General features: G+C 46.5%; 1 protein-coding gene across 1 annotated transcript in view; it reads right to left on the minus strand.

The window, feature by feature from the left end:
* The window catches only part of CFAP221 (cilia and flagella associated protein 221), a 269346-nt gene that overhangs the window by 91798 nt on the left and 154751 nt on the right, over positions 1-22797 (minus strand). Inside the window, 1 exon segment of the mRNA XM_029605315.1 lies at positions 5275-5371. Within this exon segment, the coding sequence (XP_029461175.1) occupies positions 5275-5371 (97 nt within the window).

Raw genomic sequence — 22797 nt, forward strand, 5'->3', positions numbered from 1 at the left:
GGCTGCAAGTGTTGGCTGCGAGTGAGAGAGCAGAAGTTTTCTACTTTGCATTTGTGGATTGACGCAAAGAGATCTCTATGAGGGTAACTCCAACGTTGGAATATTGAGTCCGCTACTGTGGAGATGAGGCACCACTCATGTGGTTGAAAAGTGCGACTCAGCTTGTCTGCCAACACATTGTCTACTCCCAGCAAGTAGGTGGCCCTGAGGCACATCGAGTGGGTGTTAGGTTCGGATTGCAGGAGTTAGCAATCTGTTAGGTTTGGATTGCAGGAGTTAGCAATTTGAAGTGAACATAGTGAACAATCTGCTGGGGAGGAGCACTCAGTTGATGACGTGCTATCTGTTGGGAGGCGCAATCAGATAGTATTAGCAATCTGTTGTGAGTGAGCTGCTGGAGTAGCAATCTATTGATGATCTGACTGCGGAGAAAGCAAACGGTTAGAGTTCTGTTATAGTTGACTCCTAAGGAAGGAGGAGTCAGCAATCTTATTAGAATCTGTGTTGCCGGCTCCTGCAGGAGGGAGGAGCTAGCAATCTGTAGTGTCTCAGATATCGTCTTGCTAAGGAGTTAGCAATCTGAAATGAATCTGTTATAGTTGTGGGTGGATCCCTGGGCTGGTGGCAGATGACCACGGCCCCAGGAGGGTATCCCGAGAGGGACCACCAGCTAAGCTTGAGTATGGAGACAGATACACATTCGTTCTTTTATTAAACAGGTTTTTGAAACCACCAGAGGTGGCAGTAGTGAGCTGATATGCCCGGCAGGGCTGTAGTCCCTCAGGTACTGGAACAGCAATCCCAGGATGGCTGAGCTGTTGAGAAACTATAGAAAGTGAGTAGGCAGAGTTCATGAACAGAACTAGATGGCAAAACTCACATAAGGTCTCAAGGAAGCTCAGGAGCTGGAAAGGATTAGGCCCTCGAGGAGCGAGTACCTGGTTCCAGGGTAGGCTCTGAGAGAGCAATGGTAACTCACAATTGTTTGTAGTAGCGATAGCTTCCAGGCAGAAGAGAATCTTCAGAGTGTCCAGGAACATGGGCCCTGAAGGAGTGAGTATCGGTTCCTATCTGTAATCTGAAAGTAAAGAAAAGAGTGAGGCCCCCGAGGAGCGGGTACCTCTGGTAAGTACGAGGAGGCAGAGTAGCTTGGGTAGCGAACCCCTTCCAAAAGGAATTCCAGTATGATACCTTTCCCATACTAACTCAGTTAGCTAGTGAAAATAGAGACCTTTAAATATTGGAAGCGGATGATGTCATCTCAGGGGGACGCTCCTGAAGTTCGCGCCCTTGCTGGTACTTCAATCAGAGCGCGCGCATCCTAGGTCTTCAGGCAACATGGCAGATCTGCAGCGTCGAGCCGGTCCGGGGACGCCGGAGGGAGATGGCATGGAGACGCCGCGGCAGCCAACCGTCCATCAGACCAGGAGGGAGTCGCCACAGAGATAAAGAGGGCGGAGTGAGGGCATCGATCAGCGACGGATGCAACAGTGGGAAAGGGCCCACGCCCATATCTGTGCAGCTTCCTGACACAGGAGGTAGGAGCCCGTTCCCCCTTGCTTGTTGATGTATCACATGGCCACCTGGTTGTCGGTTTGAATCAGGATGACCTTGTTGGTGAGGTAATCTTGAAAGACCCTGAGAGCATATCTGATTGCCCGAACCTCTAAGAAATGTATCTGGTGCTTGGCTTCCTCTGGAGACCAGATGCCCTGAGTTTGCTGGTTTGCAACATGTGCACCCCCAACCGAGGTTGGAGGCATCTGTTGTCAAGGTTATTTGAGGATCTGCAACCTGAAATGGAAGACCTTGAAGAAGATTGGATTTGTTTATCCACCAAGCCAGCGAAGAGCAGAGCTGGTTAGTGATGTGGACAATGGTGGACATTGGCTGAGAAGACTGAATCCACTGCGATTTTAGAGTCCACTGCATTACTCTCATGGCAAGGCGGGCCATCGGAGTGACATGCACTGAGGAGGCCATATGACCCAGTAAGATCAGAAAGTGGGTGCAGTTGAGTGTTGTCGAGACTGCAGTTGTTGGGCCAGAGAAACGAGAGTGAGAGCTCAATCCCAGGGTAGGAAGGCTTTCACTTTTAAAGTGTTCAAGTCAGCCCCTATGAACGATAGGGTGTGAGATGGAACTAGCCTAGGGAGATCAGGGTATGCAAAGTGAGACGTAGGGACATCAGCGCAATTTGATGAGTGGGAGCCCTGATCAACCAATCGTCGAGATAGGGGTAGACACCTTGAGTCCTGAGATAGGCTGCTACCACGATGAGACTCTTGGTGAAGACTTGTGGGGCAGATACTAGGCCGAATGGTAACACTTGATACTGGAAGTGCTTTGGGCCTACTAGGAACCGCAGGAATCTGCGATGTCACGGAGTGATTGAGATGTGCATGTAAGCGTCCTGGAGGTCTAGAGAGCAGAGCCAGTCTTCCCTTTGCAGAAGAGGAAGCAGAGAACTCAAGGTCACCATCTTGAACTTCTCTCTTTGTGGGTATTTATTTAAGGCACGAAGGTCCAGTATTAGGCGAACGCCACCTGACTTTTTTGGGATTAGAAAATACCGGGAATAGAACCTGTGACCCTGCTGGGAGACGGGTACTGGTTCTATTGCCCAGGACTCGAGGAGAATGGAAACTTCCTGATTGAGAAGGTGAGAATGGTCGGATGTTTCCCACGTCAGCCGAGGTGGGGAATCCGGTGGAACTGTGAGGAAGTTGAGGTGGTAACCTTGAGTCACTACAGCTAGTACCCACTGATCTGTCGTCACCTTCTGCCACATGCTGGTGAAGTGGGACAATCGACCTCCTACTGGTACGGAAGGGAGAGGAGGCTGGGCACTGCTCTCCAGGAAGGAGTCAAAATCCGGACGCTGGGCCTGGCTGAGGGACTGGCTGAATCTTTGGGTCCGAGGTTGTCTAGATTGGCCTTTTTGGTAAGGCCTGGAAGGATGACCTCTGGAAGCCGGAGGGTAATATCTCCTTGGTTTCTATGCAGGCCTCTTGGAGTCTCTTCTGAAAGACCTCTTGGAAGAAGAGTAATCAGAAGGTACTAAGGAGAGTTGGCAGAGAGTCTCATGGTGGTCCTTGAGCTGCGCCACTGTTTCTTGAATCTTTTCTCCGAAAAGATTATCCCCAGCATAGGGTAAGTCAGCTAACCTGTCCTGTACTTCTAGTCTGAGGTCTGAAGACTTGAGTCAGGCCCATCTTCTTGCACTTATTCCTGCTGAAGAGACTCTAGAGCAGGGCTGGGCAATTCCGGTCCTCGAGGGCTGCAAACCAGTCGGGTTTTCAGGATATCCTTAATGAATATGCATGAGAGAGACCTGCATACACACTGCCTCAGTTGTATGCAAATCTATTTCATGCATACATCCCCAGAAGGGATGAGATTATTAAGAAGATGATAACTGCCAGATTATACATAATTCTCCATTTAATGGGAAGCCAAAGCAATTCAGCCAAGACAGGAGATATGTGATTATAAAATTTAGCACCAGATAAAACACATGCAGCAAAGTTCTGAGCTAACTGTAAAGGTCTCAGAGCAGTATTCGGGAGACCAACATATAAAGCATTACTTAGACCTCCACGGACTAAGTAATACTTTGTAATAACTAGTGCCTGAAGCACTGAACAAAAATAATTGGGAGCAAGCAGAGGTTGAAGTTTTCTTACTAGATGTAATTTGTAAAAGGAACTTTTGATGACTGAATTAATATGAGAACTAAAAAAAGTCTTGAATCCAGTCATCTCTTCTCCAAGCTGAACAGCCCTAACCTCGTTAGCCTTTTCTCGAAGGGGAGTTGCTTCATTCCCTTTATCAAATTGGTCGCCCTTCTCTGTACCTTCTCCATCGCAACTATTTCATTTCATTTCATTTCATTTATTAAAACTTATTAATCGCCTAACACATAAGGTCTAGGCGATTTACAGCAGACATACACAATATCATAAAAACAACATAACAAACATATGTCAAAAACAGAAGTCATTAAATTTCATAGAAACCATAATGACAAAAATATTATGTAAACACATAATATAGATGTAATCAAGCTAGAGATAAATCATACATCATACCTGGCAAAAAGGTACAGAACTCTGCAGTGCTATTACATTTTAGAATATACTAAAGGCACGGTGGAGCAGAAAATCTTTCAAAAGCCTTTTAAATTTTTTTACATTATCCAAAGTACGCAGCTCAAATGGGATGAGATTCCATAAAGATGGAGCAACAATTGAAAACGATGTCTCTCTTGTGAAAAATAAACGTGCTTGCCGCACAGAAGGAATATCGAGCAGATTTAATTGAGAAGATCTTAAACCTCTTTTTTAAGTTGCAGCAACCAGAATTGTACACAGTATTCAAGGTGCAGACTCACCATGGAGCGGAGCGATACAGAGGCATTATGACAAATTATCGTTTTATTCACCATTCCCTTCCTAATAATTCCTAACATTCTGTTTGCTTTTTTGACTGCTGTAACACACTGAGCTGACGATTTCAATGTATTATCTACTGAGACACCTAGATCATTTTCCTGGGTGGTAGCTCCTAATATGGAACCTAACATCGTATAACTACAGCATGGATTATTTTTCCCTATATGCATCACCTTGCACTTGTCTACATTAAATTTCATCTGCCATTTGGATGCCCAATCTTCCAGTCTCGCAAGGTCCTCCTGCAATTTATGACAATCCGCTTGTGATTTAACTACTCTGAATAATTTTGTATCATCTGCAAATTTGATTACCTCACTCGTTGTATTCCTAACCAGATCATTTATAAATATATTGAATAGCACCGGTCCAAGTACAGATAGAAAACGGAATGAAAAACTGAACATCATCGGCGTGGATCCTGTAATTTATACTGAGAGTACCGAAAAATTTTCAGATGGGGCAATGTAAATATTGAATAAAGTAGCCGATACTTCGGAATCTTGAGGTGCCCCTGCTGTAACTGATTTCATTCAGAAGCATTCATTTCCCAGCTGCATGTAGTGCACTCTACCATGTAAAAAAGATGTAAACCATTTAAAAACAGTGCCGGAGATACCAAGAGATTTTAACTGAGTAATAAGAATATTATGATTCACAGCCCTCTGCTAAAGGCTGTGAAAGCTGCCTTTGCAGAATCCCTAGCGCCAGCAGGACCCAGGTTTGGTAATGAAACCCATGCCTACTCCAGAGCAGTGTTAAACACTACCAAAGAGTCATCGGTCCAGTCTTAAAAGTACATTTGTAATCTGATTTTTACCTTTTTCCAGTCCTCTTCCATCTTTTTGCTCTTTCAAATGATGAACCACTTGTCTTATCCATACTAATCTGTGGTTTACTCGACAATGAATCAGAATCTAGGATACATGAGGAAAGTTTTCAAAGTAATGTTATAGTGGTTTTCAGAAAGAAATCATTCCATAAAAACAAGACCTGTGTGTTGATTAAATGAGGCTGATCTATGTCTTACAGCTCATATCTGCTCACTTTACTAGTCAAGTTTCCATATATACTTATTATACAGTAAAAATGAATTTGAACAGAGAAATTCATCTTTCAGGAGTTAACATCATTACCTGTTTATTTATATTTAATTGTCTAAGGCTGTCTACGTCTAAAAGAATTAACCTGCACACTCTGTTCTGCTGTTACTTTTTCACCATGGGGGTCATTTTCTATGGCTAGATTGTATTTGACTGGCTAATAAGGAAGCAATTTTAATTTAACCGCCTGGGTTATTTGCAACCTACACAAGCACCTTTAGCCTACACACATTACAGTCGGATTTCAAAGTAGAGGAAACCACGTTCAGCAGCAGCAAAGCGCCCATGCTACAACTGCCCATGTGATTTGCAGTCTGCTGGGAGTGGGGGGGGGGGGGGAGGAAGTAAAATAGCACGTTTGGGTGTAGTTTTCTTCAGCGACCTAAAGACTGCCCATAGGGATTCCTCTTTTCATCCCAGTTGAAAGTACACCTGCCGTGGAAGCCAGAGGGTAATTTTCAGCCAAACCAGTTTATCCTGGGAAATCACTCTTTACCCATGGAAATGACTTTGAAAATTGCCTCGCTGTGGATTTGTGGCTAAATTAACAAAGAGGTACAGTGTCTTGTAAAAGCCTTCACATCCTTCTACATTTTTCACATTCTGCTGTTTAAAAAATATAAATCAAAATGCATTAACGTAGGAGTTTGTTTCACTGATTTGCAGAATATACTTTTACAGGTTCATCATTGAAAGAACAATTATAGAACTATTCTAAAAGTAATGAAAAATAAAAATAAAGTCTTGCATGCATAAGTTTTCACACCGCTTGATGCAATACTTGGTGAAAGTCCCTTTTGCAATAATAACAGCCATGAGTCATTTAGGATCAGTGCCTGTCAGCTTTGCACAGTGGGATGGTCCAGTGTTTGCCCATTCTTCGTAGCAGAAGTTAGCTGGATATGGCCTATGGACTGCATTCTTTCAAGTCTTGCCACAGATTTTCTACTGGATTCAGGTCTGGGTTTTGACTGGGCCCCTCAAGGACGTTCACTTTCTTCTTGCTGAGCCACTCTATTGTTGCTTTTACTTTGTGCTTAGGATCAATGTCCTGCTGAAAGATGATTTTTCTACCTAACCCCAGATCTATACAGACTGGAACACGTTTTCCTCCTCTCTTCACAAGCCACCATATTCCTGCTGCTGCAAAGCGTACTCACAACACAGTGCTGCCACCACCAACCTTTACTGTATGGATGGTAATAGCAGGGGGATGTGCTGTGTTTGTTTTACGCTGCATATATTGCTTTGCATCAAGACCAAAAAGTTCCATTTTGGTCTCATCAGAACACAAAACCTTCTCCCACATATATGCAGTGTCCCCTAAGTGGGTTTTTTTTTAATTGCTATGCAGTACAGCATATGGTTTATCTCCCATTCAGCAAATAAACCACAGCGAGTGCAGAAAGTATTACTTAGTCCATGTATCTTCTAATGCATTACTTTATTGTATCTTTTCATCATTCACATTTGAGCGGCAACTCCACTGTTAAAATTACATCGAATCGGGTCCCCCGACACGGACCCGTGTTTCGCCGTAGCTGCGTCGGGAGGGACATGGAATTCAAAACAAATCTGTAAATAAATATGTAATAAGGACTAAGTGAAAATAGGCAATTAGACTGACAAATTGGAAACTTAATAAAATTTAAAGGCACAGACATACCAGTATTCTTCACGGTGATCTTTTTACAGGGAGCGCATAGTAAAATGGAGTACCAGGGTTTTAAAGCCATTGAAAAAGGCGCCAAACAATTGCACCAATCAAATCGCAGGAATCGGGAACCAACCATAAAGCAGCCTTACAGGCCTAAGTAAACAAATGCCATTCCAGTTCTTTATTAAGACCTTTCGGAGAAACGGTGTCCAAAGTGTGTTCCTTCTGTGTTAAAAATTCAGAATAATCCCCACCCCGGGTTGAACAGTCCACTATTTCCAGAACAAAAAAGAATAAATCTGAAATAGCGTGTGCGAATTGGGTCCAATGTTCCACAAGGGGGGCATTCTCACGGGAGTGTTTAATGTTAGAACGGTGCTCTATGATCATGGTCTTTACCATTTGAGATGTTTTTCCTACATACAGTCTAGGACAGGGACATCGAATTAGATAAACAACGCCTTGAGTAGTGCAATCAGACAACCCTCTCAAATGTGAATGATGAAAAGATACAATAAAATAATGCATTAGAAGATACACGGACTAAGTAATACTTTCTGCACTCGTTGTGGTTTATTTGCTATATATGCTATATATGCTGAGTGCAGCACTTGCTCATATTATCTCTGGAATTGTCGAACAATCAACATTCTCAGCCACAAACCTCTTTAGTTCTTTTAAGCTTTGTTAGGCCTGCAGCAGTTTTCTTAACCCACAGCTACTGATGTTGGAGGGATGGCTTGATCACAGCAATATCTTAATGGTGCTAAACCATTTCCACTTTACAGTGATGGGCCCAAGGGATATTTATTTATTTATACTCTTTTTATACCGACTTTCATGATACAATCATATCAAATCGGTTTACATGGAACGGGGATTAACAACAATAACGAAGAGGATGCCAGATGCAAAAGTTACAATGAGGATTCTAGCGGCCGCGTTTTGGAGCATCTGAAGGGGTTTGGTAGTGGCTTGGTAGGGAGACCAAGCAGAATGGAATTGCAGTAGTCTACTTTGGAGAACAGGATGGCCTGGAGAACTGATCTGAAGTCTTGGAAATGAAAGAGAGGTTTAATTCTTTTTAACACTTGAAGTTTATAGAAGCAATCCTTGGTGGTATGATTGATGAATTTCTTTAAGTTCAGATGGCTGTCAATTATTACTCCCAGGTCTCTTGCTTGTTGGGTTGGGTCAGTTGGACAGAATCATTGTTTTCCAGTGAACTGAGGATATTCAAACACAGTGAAATTTTCTTATAGCCTTCCCCTAATCTGTACCTTTGAATAACATTGTCCAAGAGTTCTTTTGGCATCTCCTTGTTTGATATGATTTGATTTTTTATTTAAATTTAAGTCAAACAACAGAAAGCTTTATTCTTCATCTAGGAGTATTCAAATCAGCTCATATACTATGATTGGCACAGTTGGGCACTATTTAACTTATTATAAGTCTTCTTAAGGCAATTTTTTGAACTAAAGCCAATTTGGGTTTGCTGTGACCAAGGGTGTGAAGGCTTATGCAATTAAGATTTTTTTTTCCTGTTAGTTACTTTGGAAGATTTCTATAATTGTTTCTATCATGATGACAGTGTAGAGTATGTTGTATATAGATTAGTGAAACAAATTCCTAGTTTAATGCATTTTGATTTGTATTTTTAGAAAGTAGAATATGAGAAATGTACAAGGCACTGTAAAATAGAGTTGCTTACCTGTAACAGGTGTTCTTCTAGGACAGCAAGATGTTAGTCCTCACACATGGGTGACATAATCAGATGCAGCCTCGACACGGAATCACTTGCCACACTAGGCATTCCTAGCATGCCCTATACCTCATGTCCATAAATAGGAGAAACCCAACTTCGCATGGTGGCGGGTGGGTTTCATGAAGACTAAAATCCTGCTGTCCTCAAAGAACACCTGTTACAGGTAAGCAACTCTGCTTTCTCCAAGGACAAGCAGGACGGTAGTCTTCACACATGGGTGAATCCCTGGCTACAGGCTGCTTCCCAATATAAAAGGGGACCAACAGACACCCAAACCAGGTGCCAACAGGCACAACAACAACAACAGTGCTGTCTGTAACAGAGAGGGGGTGGGGGAACAGCATGAATCCAAACAATGGGCCCTATGTAGGGAGAATTGAGTTCTACACCTCAAACAGATTTCAAATGACAGATTGGCCAAACCTACTGTTGCATCGGTCATTTCTATCCAGACAATAGTGAGATGTGAATGTGTGGAGAAAACTACATGTCACAGCCTTGCAGATCTCCTCTAAGGGAACTACTCGCAAGTGGGCCACCGATGCTGTCACGGCTTGGACAGAATGAGCCTTGACATGGCCCCAAGATGCAGTTCCACCTGGGCGTAACAAAAGGAGATGCAATCTGCTAGTCAATTCGATAGTGTCTGTTTGGCAACGGCAATGTCAAACCTATTCCTATCAAAAGAAAAAAAAAGTCAGGTGGACTATGTATAGGATTCCGTTCGCTCCAGATAGAAGGCTAAGACTCTCTTGCAGTCCAAACTGTGCAGGGCTCATTCACCTTGGTGCAAATGGGGCCTGGGAAAGAATATTGGAAAGGACAATGGATTGGTTAAGTTGGAAATCCATCACCATCCTAGGCAGGAACTTAGGGTGTGTACGCAAGATCACCATGTCATGATAAAACTTAGTGTAAGATGGATAAGTCACTAAGGCTCAAAAGGAGCTTTCGTAAACTGAGCTAATACCATGTTGAGGTCCCAAGAACCAGCGGAAGGCCTTAGGGGAAGTAGGCTCAGCACTTATCATACAACTATAGGCTGTACAGAGATGGACATACCATGTACACCACTGTGGTATGCGCCAACTGCACTGAGATGAACTCTAATGGAGTTGTTTTTTAAGCCAGCTACCGATAGGTGAGAAGGTAATCAAGCAGCTTTGATGTGGGGCAGGGGAACGGCTCTAGGGCCTTCTGCTCACACCACACCAAAAAACTCCTCCACTTCAGGCCATAAGACTTTCTAGTGGAAGGCTTTCTAGAAGACACAGGACCCGACACACATCCTCTGAGAGATCGAGCATTTGCAGGATTAACCTCTTAACTTCCAGGCTGTGAGCAACAGGGCCTGGAGATTGGGATGTTGTAACCTGTCTTGTTCTTGTGTGATGAGATCTGGGGAAAGTCCCTAGACTGATTGGATGGACAACTCCCATAGGAGTGGAAACCAGACCTGTCTCAGTCAATAAGGGGCTATGAGGATCATAGTCCTTTTGTCCTCGCAAAACTTCAAGAAAGTCTTTGCCACTAAGGGAATCAGAGGATATACACTACAGAAGACCCTGATGGGGGGAGGAAGTGACGTCACGTTACAAAATGAATGTCTGAGCCCTTTTCTCTGACCCCTCCACATGACAATTAGAAGGCTAAGTCTATCAGCCCCGCGCGAAAGCCTACTATAATCGGCCCAAAATCGGTTGTCTCCAAGGGCGTAAATCATGTCCGGAAAGAAAAAACCGGTGGACTTAGCTCATTTCTCGTACGATGCCGGGAGATCCTGGTTCGTGGCCCTCCTGCAGTCGATCAGGTGCTGGAGGCCATGCGCAGCAGATGGAGGGTAGGAATGGAGGGGAGCTCCGGACTCAGCCCTGAGGGCAGAGAACACTGACAAAGTCCGATTTCATTAAAATGGTTCGACGGGATTCGAAGCAATATTCGCTCCCTCCATAAAGATATGCAGGCTAATCTAGAATGCCTCCGCATTGACATGCTCAACTTCAGCAATCATGTGGAAGAGTGTGGAGGGGACTATAATCCACAGCGGGCAGTTTACTGCGTATACTGCCGAAATCGCCAATATAAAGAAGTGGCAGGAGGAAGAGGCCTCAAAATGGAGGATGTAGAGAAAAGAGGGCCAACATCCGGATCTGAAGCCTGCCAGAGGACCCTGGACTTTGCTGACACAATGGCGGTGGTCCAAAGGATCTGCGGGCTCTTCTGAGCTCGGATCTGGGGCTCAGTCAAACAGATCAATTGAGAGGGGACATAGTGATTGAAAGGGCTCATCGAGCCCCATGGAACTCACCGCTGAATACCCCGAAAGATATAATTGCATGCTTACATAGCTTCCTTATTCAAAAAAGACAATCATGCGGTGTGTTTGCCGAGTCAGTCCTTTTAGCTGGAAGACCACCAAATTACAAATTACATGTGATTTGGTTCCTGCAACTCTGTGCAGAAGGAGAGAGCTGCAACCGCTTACTCAAGTGCTCCGAAAGGAAAATGTGTAGTACCGGTGGCTTTATCCCTGGGGACTGGCGTTTACCCTCCACGGAGTCACCTCTCAGGTCAAAACTGTGGATGCTGCGATTTCTATCCTACAAGAGGCAGGAATAGTACTGGCCCGCGAGGCGACACCATCAACTCGATCCACCAGGCAGGCCCAACCCAAATGGCAGAGGGTAGGCAAAGGCGGCTGGCACCTCACTCGGTATTCTATCAGCACTGCCACTATAAATAAAGCGGAACCCAGTGTGAACTGTTATTGGACTCCATTTTCTCACCCCTAGAGAGGAAGTGGTGAGGAAGACTGCTTCCAGCCCGGGACATCCTCGAATGCCAATTAATATGGATTGATCCAGCTGTTGATTCGCGGCGGCGGCAGAGCAGATGCCTGCCAGTTGGACTTACGGATTGCCTGGCAAAACATTTATAAGGAAATCTAAGGACCTTCTTTTAGGTATCCCGACTCAGTTCAAGTTATACTGTTATGGTTAACCATGGTTTTTAAGGTTAGATATACTGACCTTACTGATTGTGGATGTGTGTTCCGCTAATGGACCTAGTTTAAGGTACATTATAGCAGGGTGGAGGGGGGGACGATGAGGGCGCTCCTCCAGTTGTTAGAAGTTTACTTGCATGGTAGACGGGGATTTAGGAGGGAAGGGGAAGGGGAGGAAGGGGTGAGGGGGAGGAACCAGGAGGGGGGGGGAGGGAGGGTAAAGGGGAGGGGGAGAAGGGGGTCTTCTCAGTGGGGAGGGAGATGAGAGGAAGAGGGGAAGCACCGCAGTCGGTGGGAAGGCAATTGGGCTCATTAGGAGGTAGCATAGTGGAGAAGGGGAGGTAGTACAGGCATTCATATTAGGTGGGCATAACCAAAATGATTATTTGCCAGCTATAGGGGAACGAGAAGGGGGGGGGCAGTAGTCTGCACTAAATGACTGAATATAAATGTATTTCTTTGAATGTTTAAAGGCCTGAAACTCCCCTTACAAGTGGCAAATGCTTTTTAAGGAGCTTACTAGATACAAGCCTCCATAGCACTGGTTCAGGAGACACATCTTCGGCATCGGGATGAGAGACTGCTTTCCTCGAAAAAGTACCCGACACAATATTTTGCCCCTGCCAGCCCACATCAGAGACGTCGACTTCGACGATGAATGGGCGATAAGGATCGGGGTAGCGAAGGACAAGGTTCTTTAAGAAGGCGCTTTTTGGAGTCTGGAAGGCCTCCACAGCCTCATGAGACCATTTACAGGGGTTGGCCCTTTTCTAGTCATGGCAGTGAGAGGAGCAATTAAGGTGGAGTAATGCTTAATAAATGTACAGTAGTAATTTGTGAAGCTGAGAAAAAGGCATAGTGCCTTTAATCCAGTGGGTTGGGGCCAGTCTTGGATGCTTTTGGTTTTTTTGAGGGTCCATCTGGAACCCCTCTTTGGAAACAATGAGCCAAGGAAAGGCACGGATTCTTGATGAAAGGCACACTTCTCGAGCTTTGCGTAAAGGTGGTTGTCACGTAATCTTCGTAGTACATTGACCACATCTGCCTGATGCGTCTCAATGTCTTTAGAGAAGATGTCATCTAAATATACCACCACGCACTGGTACAGCAGGTCTCGCAGAATTTCATTCATCATATTTTGAAATACCGCTGGTGCATTGCACAAGCCGAAAGGCATGACAAAGTATTCGAAGTGTCTGTCATGGGTATTAAAGGCAGTTTTCCATTCGTCCCCATGACGGATTCTGACCAAGTTGTAGGCCCCTTTTAGATCCAGCTTGGTAAAGATCTTGGACCTCTGGAGTCTATCGAACAGCTCTGAAATCAGCGGTAGAGGGTAGCGATCTTTGATGGTAATTTCGTTGAGACCCCTGTAATCAATACAAGGGCGAAGGGATCCATCCTTCTTGCCAACAAAAAAAACCCCTGCACTAGCAGGTGACTTCGAGGGTCTGATAAAACCCTTTCTGTAGATTCTCTTGGATATAAGCCAACATGGCCTCAGTCTCTGATAATGAGAGGGGGTATACCCTTCCCTTGGGAGGTCCGAGTTAGGCTTCAGGTTAATTGCACAGTCGAAGTTCTATGTGGTGGTAGAACGTCTGCTGCTTGCTTGGAGAAGACGTCCTGAAAGGATGCATATTGAGGCGGAAGACGAGGGTAGAGATGGTGTAGTAGTAGCCATACATGGTAAGGGTGTAACTTTCTTTAAACATCGGTCATGACAGCCAGAACCCACTGCGAAAGTTCCATCGTAGTCCAGTTTAAACTGAGGGGTTTGTTCTTGTAACCAGGGTAAACCAAGTACAATGGGTGAATAGCTTTGTCGAGGACCAGGACGGAGATAGTCTCTGAGTGAAGCGCCCCAGTGCGCAAGCATATGGACTGTGTAACAAGAGAGACGTCTCCAGGTAGAGGCTTGCCATGTATTGAAGATAGCAGCAATGGAGTGGTCGTGGGTGTAGTAGGAATCCGTAGGTGTTCTACAAGTCTCTTCAGAATAAAATTTCCACCAGCACCTGAATCCACAAGTGCAAATGTCTGGAACTCAAGACTTCCCGAGATGAGAGAGATGGGGAGAGATAATGGAGGAGAGGGTGTAGTTAGACCTAGGAAGGGTCCTCCAGCGGATCCTAGGTCTGCATGTTTCCTGGACAGATGGAGCAAGTCTGCACAGCATGGCCCAATTGCCCACAGTACATTCAGAGGCCCATACGTTTGCGGTGGCGCCTCTCCTTGGCGGTTAAATGGCTGCGGCTTAGCTGCATTGGTTCATCCTCTTCGCTGGGCACAGAATGTTGGGTAGAAGCCGTATGAATAGTTCGAGGGCAGTTACCTCTCGAGATATGTGTCTTGGAGCTCTTCAATTCCTGGGTCCAGTCACAGATTCGGAGATACACTCTTCCGGCTAGATCAATACGAGCATCCAGTGTGTCTAGTAAGTTGTGAGCTGCAAGTTCATCCTTTATAAGGGAGTTGAGACCCTCCAGAAATATGGCACATAAGCATCCCAGGTCCCAGTGGAGTTCTGAGGATAATGTTTTAAATTCAATAACGTAGTCTGGTAAGGGTCTGTTCCCCTGTTGAAGATGTAAAAGTGTAGACCCTGCAATAGTCTGGCTTGCTGGGTCATCAAACACTGACTTGAAAAGGTTCAGAAATCAAGGTAGGTCGCTCAAGACTGGGTCATATTATGATTTGTTTGTGCTGTGGACCCTTGGTCGTAGCAAGAGATGGAACCTCCCACAGGGAGGAGCCCTGTGGGGACTTGCTGCGATAGGCTGGCTCTATTGGAACACACACAGGAGTCAAGAGAGTCTTTATTGTACAGCCAATGATTGAAATAGCCCAAGGAGCAGGCAGAGAGCCTCTACACAGAGGAGGTGGTCCCAGAGGAGTGGTCCCGTAGATATCCCGCAGCGTGATCCACGGAGAAGAATTCTCACCAATAGATGGTAGATGTAGATCCGGTAGTGGTCCGCAGAGCGGGGTATGCCGTGAATCCACACTGTAGAAGGTGAGAGAGAGAGAGACAAACTGGAAAGCTGAGGTACTCACTCTGTAGTAGTAGGCTGAAGAAGAGAGGGACGGAGGCCCAGGACGAGGCAATGCCCCCGAGGAGCAGGTACCTTAGGCGTCCTAAGCTGGAGCAAACTGACCCCGAAGGGTAACACTGGAACGTAGCAAGACCCCTGAGGAGCGGGTACCTGGGTCGTCCGAGATAGAGTACAGAGCAAAGGTGTCCGTAGCATGAGCGAAATCAGCAGGAAGGGAATCCTTGCTAACTCGTAGCTGGAATGGAGAATGGAGTTTAAATACCCGGAGGTAGTGACGTGATGCCAAGTGGATGCCTCCTAGGTTCCCGCCATGACGTATGTAAAAGGAGGATCAGAGCATGCGTGTGCCCTAGGTGATCCCAGAAGGAAAATGGCGAACGCAATCGCCCTTGCTGGTCTGGAGACGCCAGGGAGGTCGGCATGCAGAAGCGGAGGCAGCCATCTTACCAACTGGAGCGGAAAAAGGCAGAAAAGGGGTGAGACAGAGAAGGCGCAGCTGTCTGCGGCCGACGGGCGCAACAAGTTTCTCATTATTTCTACCTTCATGCTCTTTGCAAGGTGTGTGGAATAGGCTGAAGATTTACAGCCGCCTCTCCGGTTTTTGAGTGAACCCCGATAAATCTGAAATTCTACCCGTTAATCACACTAGAGACATGGAAGCCGAAGGGAAACGGTTGTTCCCGTTTCACTGGACAAGGGCCCCATAAGATACTTGGGGATTAATTTGGGGCTGGATCTGGAAGGTTTAGCTAAATTAAATTATCACCCCTTGGTGCGCAGCATGCTAGGAGACCTGGATAAATGGACCAGATTACACCTTTCATGGTTCAGGAGGATTCACACCATAAAAATGAATGTTCTGCCTAGATTGGGCTATCTTTTTCAAGCCCCTCCATGTCTACTCCCTACGCAGGAATTAAAGCCATTACAAAGAAAGATGTTTTTCTTTATTTGGAATCAGAGACCAGCTAGGGTCGCCAGGGAGGTATTGTATCAGTGTAGGAGGGATGGGGGTGGGGGGGGGGGGTCAGGCTGCCCTCTCTAGTACAAAACAGGGGGTGGCGATAGATCAGGCCTTATACATTGTTCTGGTCCGGGGGTCTCACAGCTCGAGACCTTAAGGCCCTTCCACTGCCATTACAAAGTACTTATACTGTCTGGAAGCATTGGAGATCCAGTCTAGTGGAGGGCCGGCAGTACTCAACCCTCACATCCTTTCGATATCTAAGAGCCTTTGATGCAGGACGATCTAATCCGATATTTCGCCACTGGGAGGGTGAGAGATCTCAGTAACCTAGGGCAGGTATGGTACCTTTTGCACAGTTGCAGTGCACCTATGGCCTCCCAGGGACGGACTTTCTAGCTTACGCCCAGTTGAGACATTTTATAGTTAAGAGCGGGGTGGCTTTGGATTTACAAAGTGGGCGATCTCCATTTGTGGGGTGCTGTATATTAGCGGGGAAAATACAGAAATCGATCTCTAAGGTATATCAGCTATTGGTGGGTAAGGAAAGTGTTGTGGCGACACATATAACGGCGTGTGAGAGGGACCTGGGAGGTATCTGGGAAAAGGACAAATGGGAGGAGAGTTTCCGTAATTTAGGGCAGACCTCAATGTCAGCGGCTGTGATGGAAAATCGATACAAACTTCTGTATCGCTGGCACTACTCTCCAGCCCGAATAGCCCAATGGTTGATGGGTCGTTCTCCATTATGCTGGCGGCAGTGTTCCTATATAGGCTCATTTATACATATTTATTTATTTATTTATTTATTTCACGTTTTTATATACCGACAGTCGTTGGGAACATCCCATCGGTTTACATATGAACATAATATAGCAACAGGCTTTACAATGAGAAATGTAGCTTAAGGCAATGGAGGAATGGGAGGGAAGGGAGGGAGCATCCCATCAGTTTACATAAGCACATAAAGTCGCAATGAGCTTTATGAGGAACGATGACTTGAGCAGTGTAGCTTAAGGCAATGGGGGGAGGAGAGGGAGGAATAGGGGGACTATGAGGATCAAACCAACAACAGTGACTACACTATAATACTCTGCAAATAATCACAATCAATTATAGTCAATATGATATGGGTAAGAAACTTATATACAGAGGATAGGAATAGCTATATTGACATGAAGTTACATGTAAATCTGGAGCAGAGCAGAGGGTACTTTGAGGGGGTACTTTGAGGGGGTACGTAATTGCTGCCTTGAGGTAGGGAGACATAGACGCAGCTGTCCTGTGGGAGGGGGACATGGAAATCAGCAGGAGTATGCTTGTTTACATAGCAAAGTCTCGAGGTTCTGCTTAAATTTTTTTGGGCATATTTCTAGACGAAGACTGGTGGGCATGGAATTCCAAAGGCAGGGACCAGCGATGGAAAAGGTGCGGTTCTTGGTGATCATAAGTGTTGAATATTTGGGTGAGGGACTATGTAGGGTTGCCATGTGTTGTTTTCTGGTAGGACTGGAGGAGGTGCGGAAAAAGAGGTGCTCATTGAACCAGTACATATTTTCATTGTGCAGGGATTTGTGGATGATGGAGATGGCTTTATATGTTATAAAGTAAGTGACAGGTAGCCAATGCAGCTCTTTGAGGACTGGGGTAATATGATCATTTTTGTGTGTATTGGTAAGGATACGGGCTGCCGCATTTTGGAGTATCTGTAGAGGTTGTATTGCATTTTTGGGTAGGCCGATCAGTATGGTATTACAGTAGTCTAATATCTGGTGGCATTGCCCGCGATTCCACATATTTTGGAGTGACTGTCAGGAATTGATAGAGACAGTTACAGGAGTAAGGGTCCCACTCTTGACAGAAATCTGGTTATTGGGGATCCAGCGGGAGGCCCTTACGGAAGACCAACAGTCCTTATTCACATATGTGATCACAGCTGTGCATTTGCTGGAAGCCACCCACTGGAAGTCCCCTATGATTCCAACCCGTGAGCAGCTCCTTGCTAAATTGAAAACTATTTACTTAATGGAAAACTTGACAGCTGTTCGGAGAGATATACGCCTCAAATTTCATAGGATCTGGTCTCGCCTAAAGCCACTCCTACAGAACTAAGCTGGTTCTGGAACGTTATTCAAATTTGCAGCTGGCATGGGGAGTACGGTAGCGGAAGGAGAGAGAGAGGGAGAGTAATAGGAAGGGTTACCACAGGGAGGGAGAGGGATAGGTTTCTGCGAGGGAGGGCGGCGTTCATGGGGTGGTAGACTCTGGAGGTATAGAATCAATTGTATGTAACTTTCGATTAGAATTCATAATTATGGAATCTGTAACTCACATTTCCCCAAGTAATATTAACATAAGTTGACACTGTTTGTTGAATATGCTTTTATTTAATAACAATTGTCAATAATAATAAAAAAAAAGAAGACCCTGACGGGCAAGGGCATCCAAGGTTGGTTTTCCGTCTGACTTGTAGAGGGGCACACTTGAAAAAAATCCACATCCGGGCTCCCCCAAAGGCAGAATATCCGATTTGCAACCCCCTGGTCCAGGGACCACTCATGGGGTCTGAAGACACAACTCACTCTGTCTACTACCATGTTCTCTGTCCCGGCCAGGTACATGGCCTTGAGCAACATCCCATGGGAAGGGGCCCATGACCAGATCTGAACCGCTTCCTGACACAGGAGGTATGATCCCATGCCTCCCTGCTTGTTGACATCCCATATCACCACCTAATTGTTGGTTTGGATCAGGACAACTTTGTTGCACAACCGATCTCTGAAAGCCCATAAAGCGTACTTGATTGCCTGAAGCTCCAAGAAGTTGACAACAGCTTTCTTGAGCAGGGCAGAGACCCTGGGTGCTGAGTCCATCTACATGAGCCCTCCAGCCCAAGATGGATGCATCCGTGGTTAGGACAATTTGGGTAGGAAGTCTTCGAAAAGAGATCCCCCGTTCCTGATCTGAAAGTACCCGCCACCAGGACAAAGAGTCCCAGACGGGCAGAATGACTCAGATGCAATCCTGATGCCATTGCAACCTCAGGGTCCATTGGGCTCTGCACATGTGTAATCATGCCAAGGCAGTGACATGGATGGTTGCAGCCATATGGCTCAACAGCTTCAACATGTGCCAGGCTGACACTTGCTGGCACTGCTAAATCTCTGCTGCAATGGTCGTCAAAGTGAAGGTCCTTTGATGAGGCAGAAAGGCCTTGGAATGTCATGTCTAGCAGGGCTCCTTTAAAGTCCAATTGAAGTGAAGGGCTCAAATGGGACTTTGGGTAGTTGATGATGAACTCTAGCAACTCTAGCACCCAGAAGGTCAAGCACCCAGAAGGTCAAGCACATAGATCTGACGGCCCCCGCCTGAGATGTGCTCTTGACTAGCCAATCGTCCAGATAACAGCCTGTGGAGGTGCACCACCACCACCACAGTCAGCAAAAGAGGGATCAAAGTACCCAGGGAAACCACCTTGAACTTTTCTTTTTTGATAAATTTGTTCAAGACCTTTATGTCTAGGATAGGACGGAGTCCTCCTGTTTCTTTGGAATCAGGAAGTACCTAGAGTAAAATCCCCGCCCTTTTTGCCTTGATGGAACAGACTCAACTGCTCTGGCCTTTAAGAAAGAGGAGAGCTCCATTAGAAGTACTTCCTGATGTGCTACTGGCCCCCAAAATGGGCTCAGAGGGCAATTTGGTGGCTCAGCCAATAGGTTCAATTGGTACCCTTGGCGAACGATGGAAAGAATCTATTGGTCCGAGGCTATACTGGGCCACTGGTTTGCGAAGAACTACGGCCTGCTCCTGACCGGTGGATCTATTGTCCCAGGTACAGAACTGGCTTACACTCCCTAGGACCCAATCAAAACTCCATCCCTGGAGTTGACTGAGGCACTGGCTAGGCTTGGAGGCTTTCTGCTGTCTGGGATGGCAGCAAGAGCCCTGATGCTGTTGACGAGAGCAAGGGGACAGAAGATAGTACTTCCTCTGGCGAAAGAAAGACTTCCTCTGCCCCAGTGTCGCTGACCTCCTAGATGAGGAGGACGGGTCTGAAGAAGTGATGGAGATTTGTTAGAGGATTTCATTGTGGTCCCGAAGCTGGGCCACCCATCCCTCACCCTATCTCTAAAGAGATTCTATCCCATACATGGCACGTCAGCAAATCATTCCTGTACCTCCGGTCGGAGATCTGAGGCTCACAGTTATGCCATTCTGCAGGCATCAGTTTCCGCTGCAGAGACCCTCGATGCCATCTCGAAAACATTGTAGGTCGCTTGGACCTCATGTTTTCTGCACTCCAGGCCCTTATCCACCAGCGACATGAGGATGTCCTGCTGCTGCTGAGGCAGCTACTCAACCACTTCCTGCACTTCTTCCAGATGTCCTGCAAGAACTGGCTCATATAGAGCTGTTAGGAAGTTATGCGTGCGATGAGCATGGCTCCCTGAAATACCTTTCTCCCAAGAGCGTCCATTGCTCTGTGATCCTTCCCCGCGGGCACCGAGGAATGCGTCTGAGAATGCTTGGCTCTTGAGAGCGGATTCGACCACCATCGACTGGTAGGGCAGCTGTCGCTTTTCGAATCCTGCAGCCTTCTGAATGAGGTAAACTCCATCAGCCTTCTTGTTTACGGCAGGCACTGTGAGGGATTGTTCCCATATTCTTAACAGCAACTCTTTAAGGATATCGTGCACCAGGACTACCACAATCTCCTTAGGAGGCTCCATGAACTAGATGATCTCAAGCATTTTGTGCCTGGCATCCTCCTTCATCAGTAACTGAAATGGGATGGCTTCACAAACCCTGCAAAGGTTAAGTCCTTGGGAGAAGACTTCCTCCACTCTTCTGGAGGAGAAGGGTCTGAGGAGAGTCCCTCAGAGCCCTCGGAGGACTTCGTGGTTTCATTCCCCCAGGGGACATAGGGACTCTCATCCTCACTGTAAGCAACAGGGGATGGGGCTCTAGGCGCTCGGCCTTTATTCAGAGGTGCAGGCACCAGCAGAGCTGAATGGGGGGGGGGGGGGGGGGGGGGGGGGGGGCTACAGGCCTCAGTGTCTCAGCCGGCCTGGGCAAAGCTTCCTCTTCTGATGAACCGGCAACGACCACCGTATCACTAGGGGAGGCTGCGATGTCCCGACAAGCACTGACACTGGCCCAGAACCCAATGCCAGCTGGGTCGCTAATGCAATGATGAGCGCATTGAACGATTCCAGGACAGACGATATTGGCTCTGGTGCCATAGGTGCCACAGGACTGATGCCCTGCATCATCCGTTCCACCACCAGTTGGGCTCACCGTTCAAGCTCCTCCTCGAACACTGCCGATGCCAACACTGACTGGGAGGAAGGAGGGGTGGCCAAATCGTCTTCAGACCTGTGAGGTAGATCGGTGAGTGGCATCAGGACCGGTGGAGACCATTGCAGACTCTCAGCACCAATGGAGGATTGGCATTCCTTGCTGCGGGGTCACTTCGGGGGCATAAGAACATGCCATACTGGGTCAGACCAAGGGTCCATTAAGCCCAGCATCCTGTTTCCAACAGTGGCCAATCCAGGCCATAAGAATCCAGGCATCACAGCATGAGTTAGTGCATTCCCGTGCCTGGCAACGTGCATCGATGGGGATTGATGCCAATGCTTCTTTGGCTTCTTTCGATGCTCAGCATGGTCCTTCCCTGGTGCTGAGGCAGATGACGAGGAACTCGACATCCTCAGCCTAGAGGAGTTCGATGGTGGTCAGTCTCCAGTACCCTTATTCGTTGATGGAACCGATGGAACCAACAGTCCCGATGTCGATGGCGTGGTATCCATCAGTGCGGCTCTGAGTTCCTTCGATGCCGATGCCACTGCTGTTGATGCCAATGGCTTGGTCTTCTCTGATCCGAAGAGTTGTTCCATCTTGTTGAGCCAAAGATGACGTCCCTTCGGGGTCAACTGTGCACACTGGGCAGTAATCCCGGACATCATGCAATGCCCCCAGGTGGAGGATACATGTCTCAAGAGGCACTCAGGCACTGAAGGAAACCAGACGTGGCCATGATGAGATGAAATAAAAAGGACACAAAATCAAAATCAATGGCGGTGGGCATTGATGGCAGAGGGCACCGAAGCACTGTTGCCGCAGGGGAATCAACTGTGAATGATGAAAACCCTGATTAGGGACTATATGGGAATGGACCGAGAGGGACCCAGCGTCGAATGCAGCGAAAAACCACAATAAAGCAAAAAAAAAAAAAAATCTTCCTAATAGGCCAAAAAGGCCAAGATGAGCTCATCCACCACGATGCTGCTGCTCCGTGGAAAAAGAGAGATTAAAGAGGGACCCTGCATAGGTGGGGCTGATCTGCGCACATAGGCGTTGAGTGCGTAGGAAATTAAAATTGATGCAGAACATGTGCGTGCTGGCTGATCTGTGCGCGTAAGCAATTGAAATTGATACGCATCATGTGTGCGCTGGCTGATTTGTGCACACAGGCAATTAAAATGGATGCTGAACATGTGCATGCTGGCTGATTTGTGCACCTATAATGAACATTAATTAAAACCTAGATGAGTTAATTAGGCAGAGAGTTTTGAATGGCGATTCTCCACCCACTCATCAGCAAACACCTTGGATCAAGTATTAATGATAGTTACTGTGATATGCCTGAGGAGATTTAAGCAATCAAGGGGAGGCTTTTTAAGCTTATACTTAATCAATGTGGAGAACATTAACATCTGACTGCCTTGGAGTGTGGAGGAGTGGGTTGATTGTCACCGGTGCATGATTGGGATAATATTCTCTGTGACTTT

This window comes from Rhinatrema bivittatum, chromosome 6 (genome assembly GCF_901001135.1).
Source record: "Rhinatrema bivittatum chromosome 6, aRhiBiv1.1, whole genome shotgun sequence".
Taxonomy (NCBI): Eukaryota; Metazoa; Chordata; class Amphibia; order Gymnophiona; family Rhinatrematidae; genus Rhinatrema; species Rhinatrema bivittatum.